Source organism: Melospiza melodia, chromosome 18 (assembly GCF_035770615.1).
Source record: "Melospiza melodia melodia isolate bMelMel2 chromosome 18, bMelMel2.pri, whole genome shotgun sequence".
Lineage (NCBI taxonomy): Eukaryota > Metazoa > Chordata > Aves > Passeriformes > Passerellidae > Melospiza > Melospiza melodia.
The window spans coordinates 7,493,185-7,503,762 of record NC_086211.1 but is presented as its reverse complement, the minus strand read 5'-3'; the positions used below and the strand labels follow the sequence as shown (position 1 = coordinate 7,503,762).

General features: G+C 43.6%; 1 protein-coding gene across 1 annotated transcript; it reads left to right on the top strand.

The window, feature by feature from the left end:
• Positions 1 to 31: 31 nt before the first annotated feature.
• On the top strand, positions 32 to 10,578 carry LYRM1 (LYR motif containing 1). The gene is made up of 4 exons (XM_063171897.1): positions 32 to 121; positions 7,402 to 7,560; positions 8,554 to 8,646; positions 10,239 to 10,578. Exons 2-4 carry the CDS (start codon positions 7,402 to 7,404, stop codon positions 10,353 to 10,355), a joined length of 369 nt encoding a protein of 122 aa, XP_063027967.1. The 5' UTR covers positions 32 to 121; the 3' UTR covers positions 10,356 to 10,578.

Here is a 10,578-nt window from a genome sequence, read left to right as displayed (position 1 = left end):
CGGGGCGCGCGGCGCCGCACGCGCGGTGAGGGCCGGGCAGGGAAGGCGGCGGCTCGCGCCTCCCGCGCCCACCGGAGCGGGGGCACCCGGCGGGGCGGGGCCGCGGCACGACTGCACCAAGGTAAAGCGGGGACGGGGGGGAAGGCGGGCGTACACGCGGGGAGGGCAGAGGGAGGGGAAAGGCCGGAGGCGCGTGCGGTGTGCCGACCCCCCCTCTGCTTTGCGCGTTGGTTCCCCCGGACTGCGGGGGCAAGGCCGCCCCGGCCGCCAGGGGGCGCAAGGACGCCCTGCACACCCGCAGCGCCCCCCGGTGGCCGCGCGGTTCCAGGCCGTGGGGAGCGGCAGCGCCATCTTGACAGTGGCAGCGGCTGTGGGGGCGCCCGGTGTGGGCAGGGCTTAATGACCCACAGCGGTCTGTGACCCACAGGGATCATTGACCTACAGTGGTCTGTGACCTGCAGTGGTCTGCGACCCACAGGGCTCATTGGCCCACAGTGCTCAGTGAACCACAGCGGTCATTGACCCACAGCACTCAGTGACCCACAGCAGTTTGGGACCCACAGCAGTCCGTGATGTGAGCCACAGTGCTCATTGACCCAGAGCAGTCTTTGACCCACAGCACTCCAAGCCCCCAATGCCCACAGTACTCAATGTCCACAGGCCTTGGTGCCCTCAGCCTTCATCTGTGTGACCCACAGCAGTTTGTGCCCACAGGGCTCAGTGCCCACAGTGCTCTATGACCCACAGCACTCAATGCCCACAGTGCTGTGTGCCCACAGTGCTCCCTGACCCTCAGGAGGAGAAGGCAGCGTCTCAAGCTGCACCAGTGGTTTAGTTTGGACATGAGGAAGACTATCACAGAAAGGGTGATTAGAGGTGGGAATGGGCTGCCCACTTTGGTGCTGGAGTGTTAAGGAAAGCCTGGATGTGCCCTGGTTGGCATGGTGGTGTTTGGTCACACACTGCACTCGGTGGGCTCAGAGGTCTTTAATAACTCGCCTGATTCACAGCCCTCCGTGCCCACAGCCGTGCTGTGGTTCTCAAATAGCAACTAAAAATCGTGTCTATCAATGAGTTTCATTGAGTGACCCTCAGAATTAAGCACGAAAAGGGTCAGGGAGGATTTTGTCTCTGCTAGCATTAATATTTATACCTGTTCTCGAGCTTGGGAGCGTTTCCAATGCTGGGAAATATTTCTATTCGGGCATTCAGTTGCATTTGGCTGGAAGCCAAGGTATGAATAAGGTGCATAAATCTATACTGGAGCTTGTGTCTATGTTGTTATATTTCTGTATGCTTCTATATTATATAAGCAAAGCCATCCAAGGATAGCTGAGAATTCATTTTCTCTGCTAAATTTCTCATTCTGCATTAAAATCTTTCTCTGCTTGGAAGTAATAGAAAACTAAACACATAGGAGAAGAAAATGGTATGAAAGCATGAACAGCAGAGTTGGACAAGATTGGAGACGCATTCATATTGCTTCAGAGTTTACCTGGACACTGTGTGCTTTTCATGAGAAAGCTAAGATATAAGTAAAGCAACTTTTTTCATTTCCCTTCCCCCTTCCCACAGTCTAAGTGAGCATTTCTGTTCTTCCTGAGGCTCCTGCAGCACAGGAGGCACTCCCAGGGCAAGTCTGTATGTCCTACTAAAACCAGACAATGCATCGACCACCTCACACTAAGAGAATGCAAACCCAGTGATCAAAAGCAACTAGTTAAGGGTTTCCACTTTTATTTATGCAAGTGAAAAAAAATTTGTAGAAACTTAATTTTGTGCAAATTGGCTTATTTGAACTGACATAGGAAACAGTGATAAAATCCATGTCCTTGCTTTTACTATTTAATTATATTCTCTTTGCATGCAGTTTGCTTTTTCTGATCAAAAGACTGCTCCATATGCAAAAGCAAGCTTAAAAGAGATCCGAGTTCAGTCAGAAATCTGAGGCACAGATAGAACAGCAGAGTTCCCATCCCAGCTGATGAACAATGTGAGTACAATGACTTAGGGAGTCTGGTTCAGAGGTGTTGATCAGGGTTTCAGATCACTTCAGTTTGCCAGCAGAAAGACACTGGCATGAGAAAATCCTAAACCCTGTGAAAGTCACCTGCTTTTAGATACCATTACAGAATATCTTGGTTCAGTAACTTCATTCTTTTTCATCAAATCTGCATATATTTATGATTGCAAGAGTAGATGGAAAGAGTGAGAAATAAGTCTTTGAGTCAAATTGATGGGAATGTCTGGAAATTTGCAGGCTTGTGTCACTGGCAGAAATGAGGACGTAACACCATCATGGAAGAACATGATCTTTCATTCTAGTCATTTTTCACCACGTGGAGATGGAATACTTTGGCTGTGATTGAGGTTTTGCTAGGATTTGGTTTTGTCTGAATCTTTAAAAAAAAGTTATGAATGTTCAATCAAGAATGAAAATCAAATGAAATCTTCATTTTGCCAGTACATGCTGCAGCCATGTGTGGTCAGCGTTTGCAGGGTATTGTCACAGGCCACTGAGTCATTGATTTCAGTAAAAGAAGACAAAATTACTTCTGTGGAAACTAGATTTTGAAACTTAATATTGCTGGAAGGCATGTGACTTATCCAGCTATCACAGGAACCTGTGACCCCTTCTCTGCCCCCTGTGCCACAGGAACTCATTGTCTCAGTTGTTGTCCCTCAAGGAAATGACAGCCCAAGCACACTGCTGCCTGAGGAGCCACAGACTCATTGTGGCAGACTTGCATGAAAGATGAATATGGATTACTGACCCCTGTGCTGTGGAGAGCTCTGAAAGGAATGATTGATTATCTGCTGCATTAGCAGCAGGAGAGAGACTGCAGGTCACTTTTTAGCTAAGTGGAATCATTTAACTCCTTTAAAAATCCCCAGATATGTGAATTTTTCTGGATATCTTTAAATAAACATTAGCCAGAGAGGGCATTTGAAAATAGGAGCTGTAGATTGGCATACAGGCTGGATTGTGGGCACATGGTATGAACATGGGGCTGTTCCCTACTACAGTGTTGATACACCAGGGTCTTGAATGGCATCATTTACTTCAGTAACAGGGATGTGTGCACAGCTTCATTTGGAAGGCAGTCAGCCCAGCACTTTGTCACTGTGTCTTCAGACTCCTTGCCAGTAGCAAACCAGCTGTCAAATAGAAGTTGTGTTGCTGCTAAATAAAACATTTCACATCTGAGAAGCTCAAAGCTGCCTTTTCAAATTATTTCATGCAGGGTTTTGTTCCCCACCTCCCCTGAGCAAACCCAGTTTCAGCACCAGCACTAGGTGTGTTTTACTAACATGTGCCCCAGTTAGCTGGGGTGTGAAAGAAGAGATCAATTGTTTTAAAATACCCTTTTTTCCCCATGGGCTCTTCCTTTCAACCTTTATTTCCTAAAATCCTCTATGTACTCATTGCTGGCAGACTTTATACTTAAAATGAGTAGCTAATGCTTGATTTGAGAAGACAGGATGAAATAAAATAGACTTACAACTTCACCAAAGGAGCTGTGCAGAGGAGGAGGGTGCTGGACATGTGTTCCCAGGCAAGCATCCCTGCTGGGCAGCAGCTGAGGTTCAGCTGCTCCTGGATCTGCAGTCAGTCCTGGTGCAGCCTGTCTGCTGTCCTGGCTGTGCTCTGACACTGCACTCTTGGGGCCATTGCATCGTGCACTTGGCAGATTCCTTTTATTATTTTTATATGAACTTTTAGTTTAAATCCTAGACAAGCCTGCAAACAGCACAATAAGACTGGTGTTTCATTGATTATTCAGATTACTGAACTTTTGGGTCAAGCATCTAATAATCCAAAGGATTGTTAGATTGTTTCCTGAAAGAAAATAGTCCATGTTTATAGTCTAAGGGACTATTTGTTTTAATTAACAGTGATAAAGTTTGCACGTTCACCATGCAGTGAGGCATTAAGTGCTCAGATCTCCTTTGGAGTTTGGGTACAATGGGAGGTTTCGGGTGCCTGATTGATGAGGGGGTGTGTGGGACCGGCTCTGCCCACACCCAGCGGGGCTCCTCTGGCTTGGCTCCTTCAGAGCCCAAATTCCAGCACTGGGTCCCGACTGCGGCCTCCTCTGTTCCCCTCCTTTGGAGTTTGGGTACAATGGGAGGTTTCAGGTGCCTGATTGATAAGGGGGGGTGTTTGGGTCCGGCTCTGCTCACACCCAGCAGGGCTCCTCTGGCTTGGCTCCCTCCAGAGCCCAGACTGCAGCACTGGGTCCCAACTGCGACCTCCTCTGTTCCCCACTGGCACAGCTCCCTCTGAGCTCTCCCGGTTTGCTTTGTGGCAGTGAACGGCCGAAATTTGCTCAGCTAATACAATAGCCCTGTGCTTTCTGCCAGAAACGCCTGTGGTTAACCTCTGTGGGCTGCACGCTGCAGTAAAATGAAGGGTGGCAGAAGTTAAACAATGGGTGTGACTACCACAAGATGGGTGTTAGTGGGAAAGTGGTGTAACATCCACTTAGCATTCCAGAGATGTGAAATATAATTATGATTTAAATGCCAAAGATGTAAGTTGAAAGATGAGTAAGTACAAGGACATGAAAGCCTCCCTTATCTTCCTTTCTATCCCACTCAGAATCATTTTGCACACCCACAAAACTAATACAAGTGGTGTCACTTGATGAAATTGCACCCGATACATGACTTGTACCATCACTTACATTTCTGTCAGTGTGGGCACTGTTTATACCAAAGGAAAAATTCCAATCTCATTTACAACATTTTAAGTTGGAAGTAATTTTGCTCTCAGTGGAATTACTCCCTATTTATACTCCCACTCAGATCAGAATCTGACCCAGGCTTTGAATTTTGTCTTATTTGCTCTCATCCTCTCCTATCATAGACAGAAGTCCTCAATCTGCAAAGGGCTCCTCATAGCTTCATTTATGTATCTTTGCAGAAATGGCCTATGAGCAGGTCTATAATGATAATTGTTGACTAAATGAGCCCTGGGAGCAGCTGGTTGCTGAGTAGAGATGAGTGGCTGCTTACTGTCTTTTACATCATCCAGCCTATGTGGGAAGGAGAGCAAGAATGTAGAAGGGCAGCCCATGATGAGGGGCTCCACAGTTCTGTAGCAATTCCACCACAGAGGAGTAAAGAAGAAAAGAGTGAGTTGTAGGTGGGGGAGGGGGAGCAACTAGTGGGGAAGATAATTGCTGGTTCTAGACTTTTCAATAAAATCTTTCTGAACAGATTCAAGAATGTCTAAAACCCAAGGGCAGCAGATGTACTCAGCTCTGAACAAAGGGCATGTGCTGTCCCAAGCTGTCACTTTGGAGATTGTCTGATGCATAGATCAGAATTGAAACCTGCATTTTAAACATTTTTACCCCCAGCATTGTTCCTTTTATTTTCTCTATGGATTGCATGAAAATCTAACCTGTTTTCAGCTTCTCAGAGGTGGCACCTTCAGATAAAGGCAGAGGAGGGAAGTCAGGAGAGGCTCTAGGTGAGAACGGGACTTGGGACTCTGCTTGTGCTAAGTTAACCCTTGGAACTGAACTGTTTCTTTTTTGTACAAAATATGCACCTAGCAGGGGGAAGCAGTGATTTTTCAGATACAGGTACATCTGTGCCTTTGTGTCTGACTGATTTCACTGCCTGAAATGGAGCTCTAGAGTGGATAAAGTGAAGCACTTACTCCAAACTGTTTGATGAGCTGGGACTACCTAGTTATATTATTGTGGAATTCATTTCCTAGAAATACTATAAACATTTACTGGAAGTACTGTCTTCTGTGTAGGAAGAATAATTTTATATCTGGGGGAAAAATGTATGATTGGTTAAACATGTTAAAATACAAAGAGCAAAACAAAAATATTCGCTCTTAGGAATCAGAGAAAAATAGGTCTTGAAATGATGAAAGGTCTTTAGATGACAGCAACAGTTAAGATAAGGCTAGGAATTTATAGATCAGGATTTTTTATGAAAAAGAACCACGAGCCAAATCCTGTGTTCAGGTTAGCATCTGTAATTCCAACTTTGGTGAGGGAAAGAGGGTCAGGAGCCACAGGAGCTGGTTCTGGTCAGCCACTGTGCTGGAGCTCAAGAACAGCCTGAGAAGCCTTTGGCTTCAGCCCCTCTTTTACAACCCAGAATCCCAGGAATTGCCACAGACTGCAGGGATTTGAGCACACTGCCAAATTCTGGGTGCTGCATTAGGAAGCAGCTTTTCCTCGTGGCCAAGAGTGTGCTCCCTCCAGGGGGAAGGTCAGGCTGGCTCAGTTACTCTGCTCCAGACTGTCCATTCCCAGCACACAGGTCTGATTGCAGGGTAGATTCACACACAGTAATTAGAGCTCCAGGTTGGCAAATGGATCCTGATAGTCAGATAATGTCCTGTTCCTGACACTTGTCCCTCATTGCATCCATGTACTCACTTGGCAGTGCTGCTGCGCCTTCCTTTGGCACAGTGAGGTACCTCTCACACTGCACTGCCCCTTGAGCACAAGGCATTGTTTCTGTTAATTTAATTCATTACTGAAATTCTGTCATCCAGAAGTGGATTTGTCTCAGGGATATTTGTGGTCTGTCATGAAATAGTGTAACCAGTTACATGATAAAATACTCATTTACATGAAGCAAGAATAAGATTTCATTCCTTCTTCTGACAAATAGTCTTATCACACTGGAGGCTGATTCAGTGGGCTCAGCAGGTTCACAGCTCTCTGAAAATCAAGGCATTCAGGAGTTTCCTAAATCCACAGTTAGTCTGCCTCTCCTGAGTGCTTAGATAAAATAGCTTTCATCACCTTTTCATCACTTCAAACTCCAGCTGAATCATTACTGCCATGGTATCACAAATAAGCCTCTCAGCCCCTGGAGCCTATACAAGTTTTCAGCAATATTGTGGTGATTTTAACATGTATTTCATTCACAGATTTGCAAAGATAGGGTCAGCATTGGTACAACAGTGTCTCAGGAAGGGGGATGTGTAGAGTTTCGGTGACTTGCCCAATGTCTGTTGCAAAACATCAGTGAAACAGAACCCAGGCATTCTTGTACCAAGCTTGATTCAGCAAAGCACTAAACCAAGTGCTGAACTTTGACCAAAAGCTCAAGCTGTTTGAATGGAGATAGATTTAAGTATCTACATAAATACTTTGCTGGATTGAGTCTTCAACTTTCCACAGCTAATTATTCTTTACAGCTATTTCAGGTTTTTTTTATATAGCTCAGCATATCTTTGGATGGCAGAAATATTTTTAAATTAATTTAATAGCGTGAACAAATGTCCAAATATTCAAATTTCAGCACTGATTGGTTTGACCACAAACTCCCAAAAAACTCACTTCCTTTTCAAACCAGGCCTTTTGGTAACCTAGATGTTCATGCACATGTTGGGGGCTTTGTCTTGTCTTGCCTTCCTAGATGACCCCAGCAACTCGACAAGAAGTTCTCGGCCTTTACCGCAGGGTTTTGCGAATAGCCAGAACCTGGCAGTCGGCATCAGGACACACAGAGGACACCATGAGGGAGAAGGAGTACATCAGAAACGAGGCCAGAACATTATTCCAAAAAAACAGAAATGTGAGTGTCCTCATGGTGCTGAATTTCCAACTTACTCTTGTCCTGCTCTTTGCACTCTGTGGTTGGAAGCTGAGAGAGGAATGTAAGGGCTCAGTTCCCAAAATTTCATTCACCTTAAATGCTGGTGCATTTGGGTTACAGTTTAAATATCATCCCTGAGAAAACTCAAACCATTTCAGCTCTTCATTAACTACTGTAGAAGTCTAAAAGGTCTTTTTTCAGTAAAAAAGTGCCAAGAAAAAATTAAATTCCAAAGATACTGCTTGTGTAATTGAAGCAGCTTTTGATCTTTACAAAGTTAGCTAAGTGTATCATTACCCATGCAATGGCAAACAGAACTCAGCAGCTTCTTTTTTTCTTTTCAAAGCAGCAATTACTGGCACTTCTTTTAAAAGTAGCACTTTAATTTTATTCTTAAGGAAGAAATTTCAAACCCTGGTAATCAAAGACCCTTCTTGTAATTCAAGATCACAACACTTATTTATATCCTATATTGGTCTGGGATTAAATTGAAGTAATGCAAAATCAAAAAAATGAATTTAAGTCATAATTCACACCACATTTCTCACTTCAAAGAGAGTTTCTGGATAGGATGATAACAGAATGTACACCAAGCAGTGTATTTCCTTTCTTCCCTGGTGACCTTGCAGAGTGATGAACAGATGAGCGTGGTTTTTTCATAGATGTAGTGGTAGTTTACATCTCTATTGTCTTTTTACAGGGAAAATACCATATTTAGGTAAAAAACTCCTTCTGCAGCCTCAGTCCTGACAGGCTCTGGGCGTTGACATTCAGCACCATCAAGCCCAGAACTGCTGAGTCCAGGAAAATACCAATGGTGCCTTTTATGGGTGTGAAAAATACAATTCATTGTGTCCTTGAGTTTGCCAAAAGAAGCTAAGGAAGGCCACGTGCTGGGCATCATTTACACTTGAGCTTCCAGTTGCTAATTACTGTACTCCTATAAAACACTTGTTTGTCTGATTATCCCAGGTAACAGATCCAAAGCTGATTAAGCAGTGCATAAAAGAATGTGAGGCAAGAATAGAAATTGGACTTCACTATAACATCCCCTACCCGAGACCTGTGAGTATAAATCACAAAGCCTTCACTGATACCTGCTGAGCTTTCCCTGTGCAACAAAACCATCAGTTTCCATCACTCTCACTGCACTGCATTTTTAGATGAGCTGGCATTTAAATGTATGCTAAAGCAGAGCCAAATGTACATTGAGATGTTCTCTATCTTTCACTGTAAATTGGAGAATTTCTTCTCAAAATAAGGAGTCAAAGTCTAAAAGGAGTTGCATAAACTAAATTCCCAAGGCCTCTGAATACTTAGCCAACCAATGAATATGGAGAAACATGGTAATGGAATCAAATAATAGAAGGGAATGAGAGAATAAAAATACCTAATTACATATGCCATCGGTACAATGATTTTTTATAGCCTATATTACTGTTAACTGTTCTCCTGGTCACAAATCAGGTTTTATGAAATACCTCTCTGTGTTGCTGCCTCTGAAGAACATGTCTAAGATTACTGAAATGCTGGAATTTGCAGCAAAGTTTTCTAGTGCACCATTCAGTACAGTTTCCTCACTGCCCAGTTACCTCTGTCAGTAATTCTTTATGCTGTCTCCCATAGAGGCATCCTCTCTACTCCTGTTGATGAGTTTATTTTCACATCTGCAGTTCCCTTATCAAGGCAGTCATGGTCCAAATTAAATTGTATCTTTATCAGATGCTTGCCTAGACTATGGTCACTGTTACCATCTGTTTCAGTATACAGAATGGCAATGCACAGCTGGCAAACAATGTTCCTAGAAATGGGCCTAAAATGTGTGCTCTGCAGTGGTTTCAAAATCCCAGAGGATCTTCTCTCTCAGACAAACTGGATGATTGTTATTTTTCAGATTCTAGAAATCTCTACTGCTGCTTTAGTCAGTGCTTTTACTACTATTTGCACCTAAACACCCATCTTACAGGATGACAGCCTCAGCAACAGTAACACCTGACTGCTGCCACCTACATTTTTCAGTCATTTCAGGGCTACAGCTGCATGATTCCCACTAACAGTCTTATGAAATATAAAGGCTTTGTCAATCAAAGGAAGAGTCTGTCACCCATTGCTCCTTCTGCTTATGGAGTCAATGACATTGAGTGTGCATTTTAATGTGCCATATATATATAATCATGACAGTAAAAAGGCAGCCTTTCAATACATACAGTTTGGGGTTATTTTGTAACTTGTTAAGTAGGTATGAATAAATCACACAGTGATTCAAGACATTACTCAAGAATTTTTAGGGTTTCTAGTTCATGCTGTTCTGGAACATTGTCAGCAGTCCTGTTTCATCAGGTGTCATTGCTGTGTGATACCAAGCTGCAAAACAAAGTTACTAAGGCCTTGCATAAATAGGATTTTATTAAGGCCTAAAATATATGGGATTTTAATAAACAGAACAATTAGTTCTGTCATAGTTACACCACCAATTAGTTCTGAAAGTTACACCACTAATCACTCTTCAGAGTGCTCCTCCTAGAAATCTAATAACCTGGCTTGAGACAATAGAGTTACCCTCTCCAAAGTGTGAAGAAATGATTCCAAACTCAGTGAAACTTAGTCTGTATTTTTCTTCCCAACGTGCACCTAACTGGTGGGATTTTCTTTTCCAGATCCATCTGCCTCCCATGGGCCTTGCCCACAAACAAGGCCGTACGTTGCGACACCAGGAAAAGTTAAGGAAGATTTCTAAGCCAATATATCTGAAATCCCATGATGAAGTTTCATAAGCCACCAGTTTCATTTAAGCTGTGATGTGTAATCACATCCTTTAAACTGTGAACTGCAATCCAGGTGATTTGTGTGCACAACTGTGAATGGTGTGGTCACTTGCTCACACATTTCCTGAAGCCAAAAAGCCAATTGATCCATTGTGTATGATGGATAAGGTTGGTTTAGTATTTATTACATTTCAACCACTGACTTGTCAATAAAAGTAACACTTTTTAAGGA